The following is a 22,764-nucleotide window of genomic DNA, read 5'->3' as shown; positions in this document are numbered from 1 at the left end:
GCAGATGACTTAAAATCAGGGGTACACAATGCAGATATCTCAGAGGGTTGTAGGGCTGGAGGAGATTACAGAGAAAGGCAACGTGTAGCTATAAAACGATTTGAAAATAAGCATGAGAACTTGAAAGCCCGAGTTATTGCTTAACTGGAAGCCAGTGTAGGTTGGCGATGATGGGTGAATGGGCCAAGTTAAGACATAGGCACCTGAGTTTTGGATGACCTTAAATTTGGAAAGGGCAAAAGGTGACAGACCACAAAGAGTATGTCAGAGTCTAGAGAGAACCAAGGCATCAAGGAGGGATTGAGAAGCACTTCAGCTGAGATCGAGGTAAAGCTGCACCATATTGTGGAGGTGGATGCAGTCAACGTGCAGAGTTCAGGTCTGAAACATATCTGAAGGTCAAATATAATGTCAAGGTGAGGAGCAGTCTAGTCCAACCTCGGGGAGGGTGGAGTTAGTAGCTAGGCAAAAGGTGGTCTACTCAATGATTTGGACCTTGAACTGGATTAAATGTTAACTTATTCAGTAATGGATGTCAGACAAACAGAATGCTCATTTAGCAACAATGGAAGAGGAGTCCTGGGAAGCTGGTGGTGAGTTGAGCTGGATGCCAGCAGTGTACACAAGAAACCTAATGCTGCATTTTGGATGATATCTTTGAGGGACAGATGGACAGAATTAAAGGGTACACCAGAAGTAATAGTGTGGGCATTGGAAGGCAAGCAATTGCGTATGATATGCTGGTATATCAGATATATTGGGCTACGTTACAATACAGCATGGTGGTAATGTCAGTAAATGAGTAATCCTGAGCACTTAGCTGATGTTCTGGAGAACTGGTTCAAATCCCACCGTCGCAGGGTGGTGAAGTTAACTGGGAATTAAAAGCTTGTCTAATGGTTTTTTTGGGAAGGCAATCTGTTGTTCATACATGGTCTAGCCTGCATGTACCAGCAGACCCACAGTAATATCTTTGACTCCTAAATGCCCTCTGAAATGGGTTAGTAAGCCACTTCCAGGGTAATTAGAGATAGTTACCAACCGTTTGCCAGCATAAAAAGTGCATTCTTCATGACAATTAACAAAAATTACACTACTGGCTGATCATCCAACTCAGTAATTCGTTCTTGCTTTTTCCCCATGCCTGTGATCTCTTTAGTCCTAAGAACCATATCTATCTCCTTCTACATGGTGTACTGAAGGAAATAGTAGAGATACATTGAAGAGGAAGCTAATTAAACACACGAGGGAGAAACAAATAGAAAGATATGGTGCTGAGGGCCAGAGGAGGCTGAGGGATAGCATTAATGGTGGTATGGAGCTGGTGAGCTAAATGGCCTACTACTGTGTCATAGATGTTTCATGTTTACAATGACAGGAAAGGGAAAACAATCAATCATTCACAGTACATCATCGTTGTCACTGACAATATCTGTTTTAATGGAAATTGAACTCAAACCATTTTTATGTCAAAGGCAGGAGATATGATCTGACAAAGGATTTATGTGGAAAGATAAATCATTTCAGCTGCTGGGATTTGAAGGAAAATGAGCCCATTTGTTAAGTTTAGTGGAAACTTTCCTCATGGAAATATGTGGAACATCCCTCAGGAAGCTGAGACAAGCGGAAATCTTTCAAGAAGCCTGACTTCACAGAAGGATTGGCAGCCCTGAGTCACCCAGACTGAACTGCACTGTGTGGGCTGAGCGAGAGTGTTACAATCAAACAACATCCCCACACAAGGGGTTACACCCCTCCCAGCTGCAGGTATAGTTAATAACTCTTCAGGACAGTCCTACCCACATACTCCACTAGGTCACTGTAAGCCATGTCAGAAAAAGTCAGGCGAGAAATCACAGGGGCATTGAAAGGTTGGCTCTTCCATTGTGTTTAAACAGTTTCACTTATTAGTTGCAAATGTTATTGTTTTTGGGAAAGTGGTTGTGAGTGAATAAAAGACTGTTTCACTAAGTCAAGTTGACTGCCGGGTGAACTTGGAATTGTCATGTTTGAAACCTCCAGGAGAATGCCCTAACAGAATTGGTAACCCCGAGGGCGGTGTGTGTGTGTGTGTGTGTGTCCATTTGTGCATGTGTGTGTGGATTTGTGTATACACGTGTGCCAATTTGAGTGTGTGAGTTTATGTGTACCCATACACGTGTGTCAATTTCTGCATGTGTATGGGTCTGTGTATACACATACACACCTGTGTGTACACATACACACCTGTGTGTGTTTTACTTTGCATGCATGTGTCTGAATCCATTAGTGAGAGTGTGTGTCTGCTATGTGTTGGCGTGCACGGCTGCAGTGTGTTGGTCTATATGTGTGTATGTGTGCACATATACATGGGTGGTTGTGTCTGTCCAGCTCAGAAACAGAAATCTTTTTAAATTTCCTTTTTACTTGCATCATCTAACCAAAAACTCACTTTAAATATAAACGGTTTGTTTTTTTTTTGCACTGAGTGAATCAGAGGGAGCAGGAGGAACCGGTAATATAGTTTCAAAAACAGCACTCCAGCAACTCCATCATTCCATTGTTTTCTAAATGAATTGCTCAGGGTTAAGAGCCAGCCAACTGTAGAAACCAGACAGTCAGCTCCAAGGAGGTGAGGAGAAAGCCATACCTTCTTGAACAACACAGAGAGAGAGACAGAGACGGAGGGGAGGGGGGGGGGAGAGAGAGAGAGAGAGAGAGAGAGAGAGAGAGAGAGATTCATTGACCTGTGATCTAAGGTGAGCAGTGAGGCTTGAGTGTTTCTGGTAACTTAAATGAGCTTATACTGTACTTGAGAGTACGTTGCCCTCTGTGAGGCCGTGATGGAACAGAATAAAAGAATTCAGACTGTTGGAAACAATAGGTGGCACCAACATATTCTCTTCTCTTCCTCCCATTCCCTCTCATCACCCACCCACTGATTTCCCCATGGCTGGCTTCTACTCCTGAAGAAAATCTGATGAAGGTGTTGCAGCACAAATCAAACTTTCTGTTTCTCCTCTCCAGTTTAATAAGCGCCTCCAAAATCTCTCACTGATTTAATGGGTGGCTCTTTGTGGCCAAGTTGTAACCCACCAACTAAGGTACTGAGCACAGTCTGGCTATTTGACTACAATGGGCATCACAAGCAGGCATAAGGCTATCCACTCACCCACACTATGCCCCCAAGAGGTTTGTTAGGGCACTGCAGTTAAGTCTGTGGAGCTTTGGATTGGAGTCACACACCTGACAGACCAGGTAAGAATGGCACGTTTTCTTTACCCAGATCTATGTGAATTATTAAGATCTTCATGGCATCACCTCAGCCAATCAGATTCAACCTGCCAACCGATCTGCCCTCATTTCCACCGAGATATAAATTGTTTGAAATTTGGTATTCTTGCATTTGTCCTGATGAGTGCAGGACAAATAGCTCAGACAACACTGAAGTGCAAAGGAATTCCTTCTCCCGGAGGTCAGGCTTGAGGCGCTGAATGGCCTACTCTCACTACCATTTCCAATCATCATGGGGTTAAGAATGAGTGTTGACAGACCGAAGAGTAGATGGGAGAGATTTAGAAGAGGGTGGGAGAAACATCTTCTCACGGTGCATTGCAAGGCTATGAAATTCACTCCCAGGATTAGTGGTTGAGACAGAAACTGTGTCAACTTTTGAGATGAGATTACACTGAGTAACTGGGTGAAGGAAAAGAGGATTAAGGGATACAAGAACAGGGTGGGTGTGAGAGATTCCAGAGTGTGTGTGCGTTCCTATCCAGGAGGTGAGGTTCATCATTAAAAATGGCCGCCGTGATCCATCTGTTACAACAGCAGCTGAAAGGAACAGGAAGAGGGTTTTGGTAGGTGTTAATGTAAAAGCTCTTGATGGACCGTCAAATAGTTGCAAGTGTATCCTTCTTTGCCATATCTCAAAATAGTTTTCTGCCAGAAAACTCAGCAGGTATAGGGCCAAAAGAAAATGCTCAGTTTGGGTCTACACAGGACAAAAGAAATAAAGTCCCCGAAGGGAAATCAAACCGGGCAAATGACAAAAAAGTACATGGGGTCAAAGGGAAAGCAATCTGTACAAAACTCCAAACATAGTCAGGACTTTGAAGCCCTACTCCCAATGGATTATGGATTATGGATCAACCACAGGCAAATGGGACTAGTTTAGCTTTGAGAATCTTAGTCGGTGTGGACAAGTTCGACCAAAAGGTCGGTTTCTGTGCTGTGTGATGCTACGGCTCCTCCCAAATGTACCTGCATCTCTTTGGCCCGGGGTGACCGTTTTTACATCTATTAAAACAGCCAGCACTCGAGACGAAAGTTTATAAGCAACTCTCCAATCTTTCAGAGATGGTGTTCACAGATACCAGAGCTGCTAGAAGTAGGAAACACAGAAGTCAATTTGTACACAGCAAGCTCCCCAGAAATGGAAACTGGAACCAATCAGCTGCCTTGAGGACAGTGATTGGAAGGATAACTATTGGTAAGGACTCCTTACTCTTCTTTGAAATACTGCCATGTACTTTTTAAAGGGCCGATGGAACCTCAATTTATAATTACACCTGAAAGACAGCACCTCTGGTAGTGCAGCACTCCCTCGGTATTTCACTAGAGTGTCACCTGAGATTATGTACTCAAATCTCTCCAGTGTATGTGAATCCACAATCTTCTGACCCAGAGACAGTGTGTTACTAATGGAGCCACAGATAACGTTCTTGTCCCCTTTAAGCAATTCCCCATTCTCCTCACGTTGTTTATTCCATCTGTTTCGCTGCTGCCTGTTAAGTGCTGGCACCAGGCCGATTCAAACATTACACCAAGTTCAGCAGCTCTGGCTGAGCTACATCTGCAAACTGTTAGGACTGGCAGATTTGATTTTCCATTCTCTGATCTGAAGAAAATGCTTTATTTTGGAGGGGTTTGGGGGGGGGGGGGGGGGGGGGGGGGGGAGGCAGAAGAGAAAAAAAATGTTGCAGAATCATCAATAAACCACAGACATACGGCTACTTACAAACTGATGGCCAGCAGAAAATCACCGCTAACAGTATTAGAGTCATAGACTTCTATAGCATGGAAACAGGCCCTTCGGCCCAACTTGTCCGTGCTGCCCAGTATCCACAATTTGCCTGTGTTTAGTCCACACCCCTCCATACCTATCCTCTCCATGTACCTGTCTAAATGTTTCTTACGTAACAAAACTGTACTCCCCTCCACCTCCACCTCCACCACCACCACCCTCTTGTAGTCCAGACACTCACTACCCTCTGTGTGAGAAGAAATTACCCTTCTGGTCTGACCTTAAATCTATGCCCTCTTGTCTTACATTCCCCTACCCTGGGGAAAAGCTATGGTCTATCGACCCTTTCTATGCCTCTCGTGATTTTATGGACTTCTACAGTGTCAGCCTATCCAACCTCTCTTTATAACTCAAACCTTCCAGTTCAGGCAGCATCCCAGTAAATGTGCCCTGCACTCTTTCTAGTTTAATAATATGCACAGCATTTGGAAATCATTAGTTTCCACTTGCATACCATGGTTCACAACCTCATTCTATCCCAAAACATCTTACAGCCAATGAAATGTTTTCTGTTGTTAGATTACCTGTAATGTAGGATATGTGGTAACTAATTTGTACACAAGCAGATCAAACAAACAACAATGTGATAATGAAGAGAAAATCTTTGTTCAGAAATGTTGGCAAGGACACTAGGCAGAGCTCTCCTATGCTCTGCATTGAAGAGTCTCATGAAATGTTCCAGAAATGATCGAAAAGGATGTTTGCCAGGGTTGGAGTGTTTGAGCTGTAGAGAGGTTGAACAGGCTGGGGCTGTTTTCCCTGGAGCATCAGAGGCTGAGGGGTGACCTTACAGAGGTTTATAAAATCACGAGGGGCATGAATAGGGTAAACAGACAAGGTCTTTTCCCTGGGGTGCTGGAATCCAGAACTAGAGGGCCTAGGTTTAAGGTGAGAGGGGAAAGGTTTAAAAAGGGACCTAAGGGGCAACTTCACACAGAGGGTGGTGCGTGTATGGAATGAGCTGCCAGAGGAAGGGGAGGCTGGGACAATGACATTTAAAAGGCATCTGGATGGGTTTATGAATAGGAAGGGTTTAGAGTGATATGGGCCAAGTGCTGGCAAATGGGACTAGATTAATTTAGGATATCTGGTTGGCATGGACGAGTTGGACTGTTTCCGTGCTGTACATCGCTATGAATCTATGCCATCTTTTACACCCACCAACAATCTTTCAATTGAGAGGCAAGAGTTTAACCCACCAAGCCATGGCTAATGCCCATGGAATTATATAAAGATTCTTCTACGGCCCTTGTGTTGGAGTAGATTTCTCTCAGGTTTACGTCCCTCCTACACAGGTACGTCCTAATACATCTGAACAGGTTGATTCAAAAATACTTCCTCAGGAGACTAAGGAAACTCCGCATGTCTGTATAGACTCTTACCAATTATTTTTTAAACAGATGCACCACAGCGAGTACTTTATCTGGATACATCACGGTTTGGTTTGACGACCGCTCTGCCCAGGGCCATGAGAAACTACGGAGAGCTGTGAACACAGCCCAGTCCATCACACAAACCCAACCTTCCATCCATCGACTCTTCTCACTGCCTCGGGAAGGCAGCCAGAACAATCAAAGACCCTGCCTACCTCGGTTATAATCTCTTCCAACCTCTTCCATTGGGCAGAAGATACAAATGCTTAAACACATGCACCAATAGATTCAAGAACAGTTTCTTCCCCACTGTTATTTGACTTTAGAATGGACCTCTCAAAATTCAAATTTAATGTTGGTGTCGCTCTCTATGCGCCTTCTCCACAGCCATAACATGCTATTCCTCGCTCTGTCCTATTACCCTAATGCACTTTGTATGGTATGATCTGCCTGTACTGCACGTAAAACAAACTTTTCATTGTACTTAGGTAAACGTGACAATAATAAATCAAATAAGGTTGTAAAGGGACTCATCAAAAGATGAAGTGCTGTGCCTCTCATTTGTGTTGAGACTCATGGGAATACCACAGGAGACTGTATACAGAGGCTGGTCTGAGAGTAAGTTGGCAAATTAAAAGTGACACTTGGCTGGAAGTTTGAGGCCACACTTGTGTCTTGAATGGAAGTGTCCACAAAGCAGTCACTCAATGTCTGCGTGAGTTCCCTCCAGGTGCTCCGGCTTCCTCCTACAATCCAAAGATGTGCTGGTCAGGTGAATTGGCCATTCTAAATTGTCCATACTGTTAGGTGCATTAGTCAGAGGGAGTTGGGTCTGGGTGGGTTACTCTTCGGAGGGTTGGTGTGGACTTGTTGGGCCAAAGGGCCTGTTTCCACACTGCAGGGAATGTAACAATAATTTTAAAAAGTACTGAAGGAACCCAGCAGGTCATTTGTTGAGTTTATGACAGGTAAGCATCAGAAACCGTTAGCTTTGTTTTCAGTCAAGAACCTACAATTAGCAAGTTTGTTGAAAAAGCTTTGCTTCAGAAGACATCGCTGTTGAGTTTAAAGGTAAATTTAGTTTCTCTGCTAGAAAAGAAGTTTCAGGGCAGTTTAGGGAGCTCAGCAGAAAGGTTTAGTTCACGAAATGTTCAAGCAGGAGACCACGATTAGAAGTTGAGGTTTTTAGAATTGTGCAGGCTCTCAGATTTGTGATGAGTTCACATCAGCAAATTTGGAAAGGGCTCACTGAGTGGTTTTCACAGTGATTTAAAATAAACCTGTTGAACTATAACCTGGTGACTTTTGACTTTGCTCACTCCAGTCCAACACCAGCATCTCCACATCATAACTACTTAAATGGCAAAGAACTTGGAAAGAATCAGTTAAGTGGAATCCTAAAGAATTGAGATTGAATGGTAGTTTCTCTGGACTTGAATCTTTGTAATGGACAGTGATTGGAAACACATTGTTTTACTGTGCATTCAGTGATCATTCTAATTGCCATCTCTCATTAGATGACTTGATTTATAAATTTCTTCTTTTGAGTAATAAACTCCTATTGTTAAAACAAATGCTGCAGCCTCATACAAATACATCTTAGTGACTGACCATCACACTAAATAACCAAATAGAAACACACACAATCAAACCAGATTTTACTTTGAGTTTTGATTTGTCCAAAACTATCAACTGGAATCATAACAATAAGTAACAGGCAGATTGAAACATATTTGTGAGCTGGGAGACTGATGGAAAATTAAATTTGCCTGGGCAACAACAACAACTTAAGTCAGAAGTCAACGACACCAGGTTACAGTCCAAAAGGCTTGTTTAAAATCACCAGCTCTCAAGTGCTGCTCCTTTAGCAAGTGAAGTCTCATCAAAATAGGTTGTTCACTTGACGACGGAGTAGCACTCTGAAAGCTAGTGATTTAAAATAAACCTGTTGAACTATAACCTGGTGACTTTTGACTTTGCTCACTCCAGTCCAACACCAGCACCTTCACATCATGACTGCTTAAATTTAGATAGCACCTTTAAAGGTTGTGACGCATTCCAAAGCACTTCACTAGAGAATTATAAAAGACAGTACAACACTGAACCACATTAAGACACGAGGGCAGATGACAAAAACGTGGTCAAACACACAGGTTTATGAAGTTTGTAAAAGGATGAAGCTGAGGTAGAGAGCTGTGTGGAGGATATTTCAGAGTTTGGGGCCCAGGCAATGATAGACACGGCCACCAACGGTGCAGCAATTAAAAACACACACAAGGCCAGAATTAAACAGCACAGAGACCTTGGAGAATTGTATAGACAGACGAATTTACAGAGATAGGGAGGCCATGGAGGGATTTGAAAACAAGAAAACTGTAAAATCAAGATGATTCTTGATAGAAGAATCATGAAGCAACTATTACTTAAATAGGAAGAAAATAGTGTGCATTCAAAACAAATGATAACGATCTGGAGGTTCTCAACTGACAATAAATTGAAACTAATGTCACAATACATTGTATTTGTTGTGGTATATTCAGTGATCATTATGGAGCCAAAATTGTGAGTTAGTCCTGCCCCCCTATAAATCTCTGCATCTTCACAGAATTATGTACGTTTCACAGAAGATGGCAAAGGGTGACATAATGGTAATGTTGCCAAGTTAGTAATCCTGAACTTCAGGCTAATGTTCCGGGGAAAATGGCACCATAGCAGGATGTTGAAACTTTAATTCCATAAATATCCCGAATGAGAAACTAGTTTAAAAGTGACCATTGTCCTAAAAACCCCATCTGGTTCACTAATGCCCTTTAGAGGTTCCGGCTTACAATTAACTATAATGTAACCAATGTGGTTGACTCTTAACTTCCCTCTGAAATGGTTGAGCAAGTTATTCAGTTCAATAAATGTTAGCACGTCCCATTAATGAATAAAACATGCATTGTGTCTGCACCAGTTCTCCTCATGTTATTTCCATTTTCTACATGTAACAATGTACATTCACCCTTTCTAGAAAGCAGTCTAACTCCCCGTTGAAAACCTCAAACAAATCTGTATATCTAAGATACTGCATGAGCAAGTTTTTCCTTTTATCATAGTCATACAGAATGGAAACAGACCCTTCAGTCTATCCAGTCCATGCCAAACATAATCCTAAACTAAACTATCCACCTGCGCTTGGCCAATATCCCTCCAAACCCTTCTTATTCATGTACTTATCTAAATGTCTTTTAAACATGGTAACTGCATCCACATCCACCACTTCCTTCGGAAGTTCATTCCGCATGTGAACCATTCCCTGTGCACAGGATGTGCCCTTCATGTCTTTGTTTAATTCTCTCTCCTCACATCTGAAAAATGTGTCTCCTAGTCTTGAAATCCCCAATCCCAGGGAAAAGAAAACTACCATTAACCCTATCTATATGTCTCACGATTTTATAAACTTCCATAAGGTCGCCTCTCAACCTCCTATGCTCCATCGAAAAAAGTCCCAGCCTATCCAGCCTTTCCTTATAACTCAAACCTTCCATACCCAGCAACATTACACATTTTTGCTTCTTGTATTCAACACTTCAAATCTATGCCCTCTTGTTCTCGATGCTGTCACAAGTGGGAACTGTTTCTTCCTCTCCACTCAGCCCAGTCCAATCAGGATCCAGTTACTGTTACATGTAGAATACAATCAACAATTCTGTGAATGGCTGTGGTAACTGCAATACAAAAGGATAATGTAATCATAAAGATACAGAAGAGGACTACAATGATTGAATTGTGAGGAAAATTGAAGCTGGGTTGGTGGGGGTGGGGGGGTGGGGTGGGGGAGGTGAGGTGGAATGAAGAATGCAGGACTAATCAGCTGAAGCAGTAGTCCAGTGAGTGAATCTGTGGAACCATCTCTCCAGAGGTGGAAGCAGTCGGTATTGATTCATTCAAATGCAAAGAGCAGAGATTGCTTTCAGGAAGCAATATTTTGGAAATCAATGAGTAATTTGAAGCTTCATATATATGGTAAGTGTAACAAAAGCAAAATGCTGCAGATGCTGGAAATTTGCAATCAAAAACAGAAAGCACTGGGGAAATTGAATATTAAACATTAAATTTAGCTTCAGAACGAATAGCATCATACAGGTCCTGAAGTGTTAACTTTGTTACTCTCTTCACAGAACCAGCCAGGCTTGCTGACTTCTGCTTTATTATTACAGGGAATAAGTGCAGGTTGTTTGCAAGGAACAGGTAGCTCCGAATGTACAGTGCCCGAAGTATCATAACTTAGGGGCATCTTTGCATCATATTTGGGTCTACTGTTCACTAATTATATGTACAGCATTGACACAGACCCTTCGATCACATTGTATTCTGAGGTAACCTTCTTTGCTGTCCACCACACCACCAATTTGGCATCATCTGCAAATTTACTAACCAAACCTCTTATATTCACATCCAAATCATTTGTATAGATGACAAAAAGCAGTGGACCTTGCACTAATCCCTGTACACCACTGGTCATAGACCTCCAGTCCAAAATGCATCCCCTCTACCACCAGCCTCTGCATTCCATGAAGGTCGAAGACAAACTCAAGATTGGGGCCCCAAGTATTTCTGAGAAGGAGATAGGCGCGTGAATCATGACATCTTCCGCTCCTCACGACAAACAGGCAAGAATGTTAACTTTCTAGGGGAGAGTCAATGAAGTGTGGAGCTGGAAAAACCCCGCAGGTAAAGCAGCACAGGAGCAGCGGAGGTCAGGACTTGGAAAGGCAACTCTCTCCTGCTCTGCTGATACTGCTTGATCTGCTGTGCCTTTCCTAGCTCCACACTTTATCCACTCTAACTTTTCAGCATCTGCAGTCCTCACTATCTCCAACTTCCTAAGGGTGCCACAGTTTACACTGCATGAGAAAAGGGGGTTGATTAGTTGGCAAGTCAAACAGGATTATTCTAGGTGTTGCCATGGAGAATGTAGCAGGGTAAAAACAATGGCTGCAGATGCTGGAAACCAGATTCTGGATTAGTGGTGCTGGAAGAGCACAGCAGTTCAGGCAGCATCCCAGGAGTAGTAAAATCGATGTTTCGGGCAAAAGCCATTCCTGATGAAGGGCTTTTGCCCGAAACGTGGGTTTTACTTCTCCTCGGATGCTGCCTGAACTGCTGTGCTCTTCCAGCACCACTAATCCAGAATGGAGAATGTAGCAGGCTATTGTTCTACATTTTGTGCTGAATTCCAGAATGTAACAATGTCAGCACATGTTCCTTTCGCTTCAGAGTCAGGTCCCTGCCAATGAATTTGTGTAACTTCCAACAAGCACAAGTCAGAGTCATAGAGATGTACAGCATGGAAATGGACCCTTCGGTCCAACGTGTCCATGCCGACCAGATATCCCAATCTAGTCCCACCTGCCAGCACCCGGCCCATATCCCTCCAAACCCTTCCTATTCATACACCCATCCAAATGCCTCTTAAATGTTGCAATTGTACCAGCCTCCACCACATCCTCTGGCAACTCATTCCATACACATACCACCCTCTGCGTGAAAAAGTTGCCCCTTAGGTCTCTTTTATATCTTTCCCCTCTCACCATAAACCTATGCCCTCTGGTTCTGGACTCCCCGACCCCAGGGAAAAGACTTTGTCTATTTATCCTATCCATGCCCCTCATAATTTTGTGAAACTCTATAAAGTTACCCCTCAGCCTCCAACGCGCCAGGGAAAACAGCTCCAGCCTGTTCAGCCTTTCCCTGTAGCTCAGATCCTCCAACCCTGGCAACATCCTTGTAAACCTTTTCTGAACTCTTTCAAGTTTCACATCTTTCCGATAGGAAGGAGACCAGAATTGCACACACTATTCCAACAGTGGCCTAACCAATGCCCTGTACAGCCGCAACATGACCTCCCAACTCCTGTACTCAATACTCTGACCAATAAAGGAAAGCATACCAAACGCCTTCTTCACTATCCTATCCACCTGCGACTCCACTTTCAAGGAGCTATGAACCTGCACTCCAAGGTCTGTTTGTTCAGCAACACTCCCTAGGACCTTACCATGAAGTGTATAAGTCCTGCTAAGATTTGCTTTCCCAAAATGCAGCACCTCACATTTATCTGAATTAAACCCCATCTGCCACTTCTCAGCCCATTGGCCCATCTGGTCCAGATCCTGTTGTAATCTGAGGTAACCCTCTTCACTGTCCACTACACCTCCAATTTTGGTGTCATCTGCAAACTTACTAATTGTACCTCTTATGCTCGCATCCAAATCATTTATGTAAATGACAAAAAGTAGAGGGCCCAGCACCGATCCTTGTGGCACTCCACTGGTCACAGGCCTCCAGTCTGAAAAACAACCCTCCAGCACCACCCTCTGTCTTCTACCTTTGAGCCAATTCTGTATCCAAATGGCTAGTTCTCCCTTTATTCCGTGAGATCTAACCTTGCTAATCAGTCTCCCATGGGGAACCTTGTTGAACGCCTTACTGAAGTCCATATAGATCACATCTACTGCTCTGCCCTCATCAATCTTCTTTGTTACTTCTTCAAAAAACTCAATAAAGTTTGTAAGACATGATTTCCCACGCACAAAACCATGTTGACAAAACCTAATCAGTCCTTGCCTTTGCAAATACATGTACATCCTGTCCCTCAGGATTGCCTCCAATAACTTGCCCACCACCGAGGTCAGGCTCACCAGTCTGTAGTTCCCTGGCTTGTCTTTACCGCCCTTCTTAAACAGTAGCACCATGTTTGCCAACCTCCAGTCTTCCGGCAAATCACCTGTGACTATCGATGATACAAATATCTCAGCAAGAGGACAAGCAATCACTTCTCTAGTTTCCCACAGAGTTCTCGGGTACACCTGATCAGGTCCTGGGGATTAATCCACCTTTAACCATTTCAAGACATCCAGCACTTCCTCCTCTGTAATCTGGACATTTTGCAAGGTGTCACCATCTATTTCCCTACAGTCTATATCTTCCATATCCTTTTCCACAGTAAATACTGATGCAAAATATTCATTTAGTATCTCCCCCATTTTCTGTGGCTCCACACAAAGGCCGCCTTGCTGATCTTTGAGGGGCCCTATTCTCTCCCTAGTTACCCTTTTGCCCTTAACATATTTGTAAAAACCCTATGGATTCTCCTTGATTCTATTTGCCAACACTATCTCATGTCCCCTTTTTGACCTCCTGATCTCCCTCTTAAGTATACTCCTACTTTCTTTATACTCTTCTAAGGATTCACTCAATCTATCCTGTCTATACCTGACATATGCTTCCTTCTTTTTCTTAACCAAACCCTCAATTTCTTTAGTCATCCAGCAATTGCATTGTAAGCCTGAATGATCATCTTAAATTAAGTTAGTCATTAACATAATTCTTGACAGAGATGGACCTTGACCTTTACTCATCCAGCAGCCCTAACTCAGTGCTGGATAGTCACCTGTAAATGTTTGCTCTCATCTTCCCCAGTACAATAGATCAAATTGTCTGTCATGAGGTTTGGCGCCATGCACCATGAGGAAGTAACCATTCTCCCTATGGTCAAGGTACCTAAGCCAGAATTATATAACCCTCAGGACAGGGTTTCACCAAGAGGCAACACGTGCGGTAGTGTTAAGATCGTTTAGCAGCTCAGAGATATTCCAGTGGTATTCTAGACTTCTCCACACCACATTTCAGTCTAATAGTAGATGTGCCCAACCCAACCTTAAATCCCTTAAATACCTTCAGCAGTGGCTGAATATCTCACGGGGTGAGTGAAGTAGTTCCACAGCTGGAGATATCTGTCATATTACAAAGCTTCTACTGCGGTACTCTATTTATAAGTTGATAAGCAGCAAGTTTTCAACCAAATTGAACATGCATTTCAGTTGTTTCATCGCACTGAACCTCAGTATTGATATGCTTTCCTCACCACATTCTCCCCACAATGTTTCACAGCGTAAAAGAGATTGAGCCTGAAATTCCTTGACGTACATCACAGAGGAGGACCACATAGCCTTTCCCTGTTCTGTACTTTGCACTCTTACAAGTAATCAGTGCAACAGCTCGTCCTTGATGGTTTATGGTTAAGGTGTGGTGGCTTTATCTGAACAGTGTATGGGAAGTGCTGTATTCCTTTATAAATCCTGAGACATGCAAATTGAGCTTCTCCTTTCAGAAGCCTCAATGTAGCCCCTAGGCAGACGTGGATAATGCAGATACTAGAGATTAGATTTAAAATTAGAGTGGTGCTGGAAAAGCACAACAGTCCCTGTTGCAATGTAGAAGATGAAGGTATCAAGGTGCACAGTGGAATGAAATAATGGCCAGTAATTGTGCTCTTTTAAGAGAACAATATTAGTGAGGATGCCAGGGGGATTTTCTCTGCTTTTCATTTAAGTAGCATTATGGGACATTTTACATCTATTTGAAACATCAGATAGGATCATCCTGCCAAAAGATAGCACTCCCTTCACACTGCATTATAGAACAGAGGGACCTAGGGGCTCTGGTACATAATTCTTTGAAGTTTGCATCACATATAGATAATGCCATTAAAAAAGCATTTGGCATGGTTGCCTTCATTGCTCGGTCTTTGAATTAGGAGTTGGGAAGTCTTGTTGAGGTTGTACAGGACATTGATGAGCTTCTTCTGGAATACTGGGTCCAGTTCTGTTCGCCCTGAAATAGGAAGAATCTTATTAAGCTAGACAGGGCTCAGAAGAGATTTACCGGGATGTTGCCAGGTATGGAAAGTTCGAGTTGTAAAGAAAGGCTTGGACTTTTTTCACTGGAGTGTAGGAGGTTGCAAGGTGACTTTATAGAAGTTTATAAAACAATGAGGGGTATAGATAGAGTCAATGGCAGTTGTCTCTTCCCTAGGGTGGGGGGGATTTCAAGACCAGGGGCACAGTTTTAAGGTGAGAGGAGAGAGATTTTAAAAAGACATAAGGGGCAATTTTTTTTTACACAGAGGGAAGTTTGCATGCGAAATGAACTTCCTGAGGAAGTAGTGGGTGTGGGTACAGTTACAATGGTTAAAAGACATTTGGACAAGTACGACAACAGGAAAGAGTTGGAGGGATATGGCCCAGAAGCGGGCAGGTGGGACTAGCTTTGTTTGGGATTATGGTTGGTGTGGACTGGTTGGACCAAAGGGTCTGTTTCCATGCTGTACGACTCTGAGTATGAACACTTGCCTTAACTATGCGTTCAAATCTCGTCAGTGAGATTCAAACTCACATTCTGCCGACCAAGTTGAGAGGGTCATCCATCGAGCCACAGCCAGACACCTGAATTACTCCCAAACCTGCTGGGTTTGGCTCTGATCCTCCATCGCTTAGGACAAACACTGCACTGAGAACCCAGCACAGCACGCACTCGTTTGGAGGTTGTTTAGGCTAAAGCTTTGTGCAGGTTCAGCTGACAGCGTCACTCTATGACTGAGTAAAGATATCGGGTCAGGATTTATCCATCTTATCCATCAGTTCCGCTGTCCTCTCTCAGTGTGTGCCAGGAGTTTAAAAAGGCAAGAGAGATATATTATGACACTATCATTGTGTGACAGGTAGCAACAGAATGCAAGGTTATCAATTATTTACTGAGAAGAAATAGAACCAGCTGTGCAACAATGAGCAATCGATGCCCATTCCTAGGTATTGCTGAACAAAAACAATTGTCAAATATTTCCACCAGGACATCATGGCAAGAATTCAAAATCTCAAAGGGAACAACAAATTACAATTACATAAGAGGTGATTGGTTGGAAAGTAGACTCTGATTGGTTGGAGGTGTTTCCGTGAGAAGTTAACTGCCAAGCTCCTGATTACATTCAAACAAGACATGTCGATTCTGATTGGTTGAGGCAAGAGATACTTTTATCAGTAACATTCAATTTCTGGAGTAACTCCAAAACAATGGGAACCACTGAGCTCTTGTCAAGTTATAAACTTTTTACAGCACGAAAAGAGGCCCTTCAGCCATTGTGTCTGTACTAGTCACATTTTCCACCCCTTGGCTGCAGTTTAGTATGCAGAGGGATTTTTTTTTAACTCATTTTTCTAATCAACCTGTTCAGGGATGTTATGTTACACCACTGGCGCAGGTGGGACTTGAACCTGGGTTTCCCGGTACAGGGATAGGAAATCTACCTCCATGCCCCAAAAGCTGAGGCACTTCAAGTGCTCATTGGGTGGCGCAACCTCTGCTGAGTTAACCAGGTTAATATCTGGATGCTACTGACCAGAAAAAAAGTTTAGATGGGAGGTCAGTGTTAGATGTGATCCAGAACAGTTGCAGAGGACTAGGTTAGGGAAGGTGGCACTGGCTGCAGTTCCTGGACCTTGAAATATTGTCAGACGACCGGAGTCTATTCAGCCCATCCAGAGAGCAGCTAGAATGCCTCCCAACTGCTGCAAATACGATGCCAGGGATTTAGCCAACACCACTCTACCTGAAAAGCCATTATTTTGTGCAAACGACGTTCTGAAATGATTTAAAGCATTTTGTGACATCCTGCACTTAGGAAAGGTGGTATATAAATGCAATATGACATTACTGATAACTATTAGAAAGTCAAAAAAAAAAGCTATCCAATTGATCTGGAGTGAAGTTCAAAAGAAATCACAATTTATCTCGATATCAGATGACAATAGAATGTAACTCTAAACATTGGGGAAGCAGCTTCACAAATGGGAAGGGGTGTTGGCTGGTATTTCACTCCATTGATAAATGAGGAAATCCTAAACAAATCTCCCTGCAAGTGGCAGAGCATTGCAAATTCCACATAAGACACTCGTCAGACCACAATTAGAATACTTAAACAATTTTAGGCCCATGATCTCAGGAAAGTTCTACTGGTATTGAAGGTAGAAATCACAGGATATAGGGAATAGGCAGGGAAATGGAGATTTACCAGATTCATCTGAATGGCAGTGAAGATTTAGATTAGATTAGATTAGATTACTTACAGTGTGGAAACAGGCCCTTCGGCCCAACAAGTCCACACCGCCCTGCCGAAGCGCAACCCAACCATACCCCTACATCTACCCCTTACCTAATACTACAGGCAATGTAGCATGGCCAATTCACCTCACCTGCACATCTTTGGAGTGTGGGAGGAAACCGGAGGAAACCCACTCAGACACGGGGAGAATGTGCAAACTCCACACAGAGAATCGCCTGAGGCGGGAATTGAACCCGGGTCTCTGGCGCTGTGAGGCAGCAGTGCGAACTACTGTGCCACCGTGCCGCCCATTTGATGGGCAGAATGGCCTAATTCTGCTCCCATATCCTTTGTTATGCTCATTCCTTCAGGCTGTGAGAATTTCTTGGTTTCACTAAGGGTTAGAACTAAATGCCTTGGGCATTGAAATTGAGCTTTTTACGAATACAAGAAATCTCAAAAACTCTTTACAACCCATGAGGTACGCACCCAATGGGAAACACAGCAGCCAATCTACACACACAAAGACTGAAGTGATAATGGCCACCTAATCTTTTTTTTTTAATGATGGTGACTGTGGATTTAAATATAGGCTGGGAAAATTCCCTCCTCTTCTTCAGATGGGGAGGTACAGCCCTAGTCTAATCTCAATCTGACAGGGTAGCACCTCTGAGTGCCAAATTTTCTCAAAAACTAACTGGAGATGCGATGTGTTTCAGAGGGTCAGTGCAGACTTGTTAGGCCAAATGGCCTCTACCTGGACTGTCGAGATTCATTGATTCTAAGGAGACAGCAAAGGTGCCACTGAAGTTTTAGATGTTGCATGAGTAATGCCAACACAAGATCCTGGACATCACACAGTGGCACAGGGTCACCAATGAGAAAGTCCTACAGAAGACAGGTCTGAGGTAGCTAAGCGATACTGTGATGTGAGACGACCGATGCTAACTGGACATGTCCTTTTCCTCTGCCTCTGTCCAGATACACTCGGCTGGAGTGGCAAAGGGTCAGTCACCAGGCAAAGAAAGAAGCTGGGTTGGTCAGGAAAGTCCAGGCAAATTGGTAAGGCCACATTGGAGGTAACAAGTACAATTCTACCCTGCTTTAGGAAGGATGTTATTAAACTAGAAAGACAGCAAAAAAATTTATACAGATGTTACCGAGATCAGAAGGTTTGAGTTAAAAGGACAGGCTGGATAAGGCTGGGACATTTTTCCCTTGAGCATTGGAGATTTAGTGGTGACCTTATAGAGGTTTATAAAATCATGAGGGGCATAGATAAGGTGAATAGCCACGGTCTTTTCTCAAAGGGTGAGGGGCCCAAAAATAAAGCACATAGGTTTTAGATGAAGGGGGAAAGATTTAAAAGGAACATGAGGGGTAACTTGTTCAGCTAGAGAGTGATGTATGTATGGAATCAATTGCCAGAGGAAGTGTAGAGGTGGGTACAATTACAATATTTAAAAGACTTTTGGACAGGAATGTGGACAGGAAAAGTTTAAAAGGGAAATTGGTCAAACACAGGCATATGGGACTAGTTCAGTTTGGTAAACTAGGTCAATATTGACAAGTTGGGCTGAAGGGTTTGTTTCTGTGCTCTATGACCTCTAAGAACAGCACACCATGTGTACTGGAATGAAAGAGAAGGCAATGGATTAGGCTGGTGCAGGAGACTTGCTGCTGATAGACTTTGTCCCACAGGTCTTGATGGGCTGCAGCATTTGCACCTATAACAATTCCTCAAATCATTAGGAGACTCTGGGGTATGGGTGGTGGAGCAAACCAAAGGGCATAATCTTGTGGGATTTACCTCTCATGGGCCCAGGGATCCCCTAAAGGAGTTACCTGCTGCCCGCCACATCCTATTATCCCTCCAGCCATGACGGGTCAAACAGCGATGGGTGGGGGTGGGATGGGGAGGCATTGGGGACCTCAATAGAAAAAGGCCACCTGCTGCCACCCATGCCCATAAAATTGGCAGACCGCAAGCTGCATTTTACCCAATCACCTCCATTTCCAATAAAGGGGAGTGCAGGGTGGGGGCAAATGTGTAAAATTCCCTCCGACGACTTTGTTGCTGGAATAAAAACCAACCTGCTCTCCAATTCAGACCAGAGTACAACCTGGTACTCAGCATACATGGAATCTGAGGAATTTCGTGAAGAATCTCTGCTCTCTACAAACAACCATTTGATGGGATATAAACAAATCCCTTTCTACTCTCGCGCCCAAGACTACAACCCTTCCCTGCACAGTGCAGCAAAAAATATCAGACTCCTTTTTACTTCACATTGAACCTGAAACCATGCAGGCCTGTTGTCACTTTATGCTCCTGTGCCTTGTGTCGAGAAGCAGCTGTGCCTGGGATAGTAACCGGAGACAGGGGATGTTGGGATTGGGATGGGAAGGGGGAGGTAATGGGGATCTATTGCTTAACACGAATTCACACAATGTTTGCAGCATCCAATGTTGACAATGTGCAACAGAAAATCAGGCCATCATATCTTCGGGACCCAGTGTGAAGTTAACTGGCGTTACCTTGGAGATGGCGCAGTGGAGATTTACCAGAATGGGACCTGAAGTGAGAGCCTAGAGTTCTGTTAGGAATCTGAAAGGGCTGGGATCAGAGATCTTTTCCAACTCAATTTTAAAAAACTGGCATCATCACTGCAACTTGGGACAAGTATCAGCCAAATATACTTTACCCATGATCTTTGCAACAAAGCCAAACTAAGGCCAAAGCCAGGCACGTTCTCTGGCATTATTTCAGGGGAAAAAGAAAGGGATTTCATGCTGTTGTCTTGCCTCAACCAATCTCAATTAAAAACAGATGATATGGGTTGCGGGTCATGGGAGCTTGCTGTGCACAGATTGACTGAAGTATTTTCTACATTTACAACAGTGACCACACTTTGGAAGTATTTCTTTAGCTGTGGAACATTCTGGGACATGCTGAGGTTGCAAAAGGAGTGCAAAAAATGCAGGTTTTTCCTTCCTGGGGTTCCCACTCAGTGAACCCTGGGGAAGTGTGTGGGTGGGGAGGAAGCAGGTTTGGGAAGGGGACTAGTGGTTGCTGTGTCTCTGGCCCCAGAAGGGTGCAATGGGCAACGGAGGGTCAGAGTTCACTGCAGTATCAGTGAGTTAGTAAAAAGGCAGAAATAAGTTGGTGGGGAGACAAGGAATGGGAGAGGAGGAAGGAGATGTGAGTAAAACAGTAACAAATGTAAACCAATTCTGTTTAGCGCGTGCACTCAGGAAACAGACCTCACAGATCGAAAAGGCTGACATGGCAAGCTTATGTAAAATATTATACCGTCTTGCACTTTATACACACAAGCTATTAACAGCACAGGTTGCAGCAACGAGTACATTCACCACCGATTCAAAGACAACCCCCAGTGAAAAGAAAGCCCATCTTAACACCATAACTCAAAGAATAAACACAGATTTCAAGGAGCTGAAAAGGATTAAATTCCCTCCTGCGATCTCTCTCTCACAGCCCAACAATCCAGATGCCTGAATAAAACAGGTTAGTGGAGTTATAATACCTTTCTCCATTTTAAGAAAAAAAACGCTCTCTCACACACACACAAAAGTATTCTCAGCCCAATGTCAGCAACACCCGTTTCCCAGCGACTGGTTCAGAAAAGTTTCCAGGAAGGCTTCCAGAGGTCATATTGATCCTGTTAAGAGCCCAGTAGAATTTTTTTTTAAAACTTAGAAACAGAGCTAAGAAGAAGGTTAAACTTTGCAATGTGGTTACCTTTCAGGCAGAACATCTTGGAGGCATTTTGAAGAGAACGACTGGTAGCAGAGTTGCTGGTCTGTTGGTGATCTGTTGAGGGGTGAGAGAGGGCTCAAGCACTCTGATCGAGTTCACTCAATGCACCAAGAGGCTATTACAAGAACATAGTCCAAACCAGCTGCACTGCTGTCTGTCCCCCTTGAAGCTCACACCCACTATTGTTTGAAAGCCTGAGGGATGGGATGGAATGGAATGAATTGGGGTGTGGAGCGGGGGCAGTATAAATTGGCGAGTCTGTGTTCAGCCTATCTGCTTTCCTTTTAGTGCTATTAATGAAATGTACTCCTGCTCCATGTCAGTGCTTTAACACAGAAAGATTGTCTGGGAGCCAGCACTCCCACCTTAGCTCAATTCGCCCTTATGATAACAGAAATTGCTTGTCTTTATTTCAGATTTACAGCATGTGCAGCGTTTGGCTGTTGGATCTGCCCACTCAGACGGTCCATCCCCTCCCACAGCTTGGTGACCTGACAATCGGTTTAGTTCTGGGAGTCCAGGGATAAATACTGAACAGGTCACGAGGGAAAACTGCGCTGCGCTTCCTAAAATAGTGCCAGTTGGATTCTTCAATGTCCACCTGAAGGGGAACAGACAGGGCCATTGTTTAAGGCCACATCAGAAAGATAGCATCTCTGACAGTGTGGCACTCCCTCAGTACGGCACTGAGCCAGGCAGCCTGGGTTGTCTCTGCAGTAAATTCAGACCGAGGGGGGCATGGATTACTCTATCAACATCTGTCTTTGTTCAACATCCATTGTCCTTCCTAATCTCTAGGATTAGGAGTGGGAAACTTGGATGATTTAGTTTCCTCTCTCTATCCCAGAGTTCAATTCCAGACCCTTCCCTCCTCTTGCCTTACCAACTACAGGTCCATCGTCAAAGAGTCTTAACTCGGAGATCAAGGATTGAACCCAAGACCTTTGAACTCTGCAAGGCACAAAAGGACAGCGTCTTGCATTTTACTTCACATTTACCCCCAAAAGAAAGTTGCCCTCACAGAGTCTTGGATTATTGAGATCCACAGTAAACTCAATGGACCAGGGAAATTGGGAATAAAAGTTTGCAATTAGGAAAAAACAGACACAGGGGAGCTAGCGGAAAGAGTATTTGGAGAAACTGTCAAGGTAGTGAGCTTTGAAAAGAGGCCCAAGTAGTTAGAAGTAGGAATTCCAGAGAGCAGGACCTAGATGGCTCTGAATAGAATGGTTGGTGATGAGGGGAATGTGGAGACCAGAATCAAAGGAACAGGAAGCCCATTCTGAGAAACTGAAGTTGGGAATGGTTTTGCAAGTAGTTACTGAAGCAGAAATAGCCCAAGGCTCAGAGGGATTTTGAGAAAATCTCAATTTTCAGATCGCAGAAGAAAAACAAATGGGTGAGAGAAATGAATCTATAGAACTTGGTAAGGAGACGATGTGAACTACAATAGAGGAATATTGAGGGGAAGAAGGGTAAACCAACAACTTGTAGTGCAGAGAAAATCTTTTCCAAGATCACTGGCTATACCCAAGAGCAGGAGCTGACCATTCAGCCCTTCAAATCCAAACCAGAGTCATACAATCAGGTCTTGAGGGATTTGTACTTCAACTGTTTGTCCACC

At 43.6% G+C, this 22,764-nt stretch overlaps 1 protein-coding gene across 6 annotated transcripts in view; it reads right to left on the bottom strand.

Annotated features, from left to right (window-relative positions):
* LOC140482751 (NHS-like protein 1) overlaps positions 1-22,764 on the bottom strand; it is a 265,348-nt gene that overhangs the window by 79,260 nt on the left and 163,324 nt on the right. The window contains exon 1 of one of the 6 annotated variants that reach the window (XM_072580342.1): positions 21,123-21,295. The exons of the other annotated variants lie outside the window; for them this stretch is intronic. Coding sequence (XP_072436443.1) covers positions 21,123-21,138 — 16 coding nt within the window. The 5' untranslated portion in view covers positions 21,139-21,295. Of the gene's footprint in view, positions 1-21,122; positions 21,296-22,764 lie in introns of those variants that run through there. 6 annotated transcript variants of the gene reach the window in all.

Source organism: Chiloscyllium punctatum, chromosome 11, assembly GCF_047496795.1.
Source record: "Chiloscyllium punctatum isolate Juve2018m chromosome 11, sChiPun1.3, whole genome shotgun sequence".
NCBI lineage: Eukaryota > Metazoa > Chordata > Chondrichthyes > Orectolobiformes > Hemiscylliidae > Chiloscyllium > Chiloscyllium punctatum.
The sequence above is the reverse complement of the archived record's forward strand: the minus strand, read 5'-3'. Positions and strand labels throughout refer to the sequence as shown.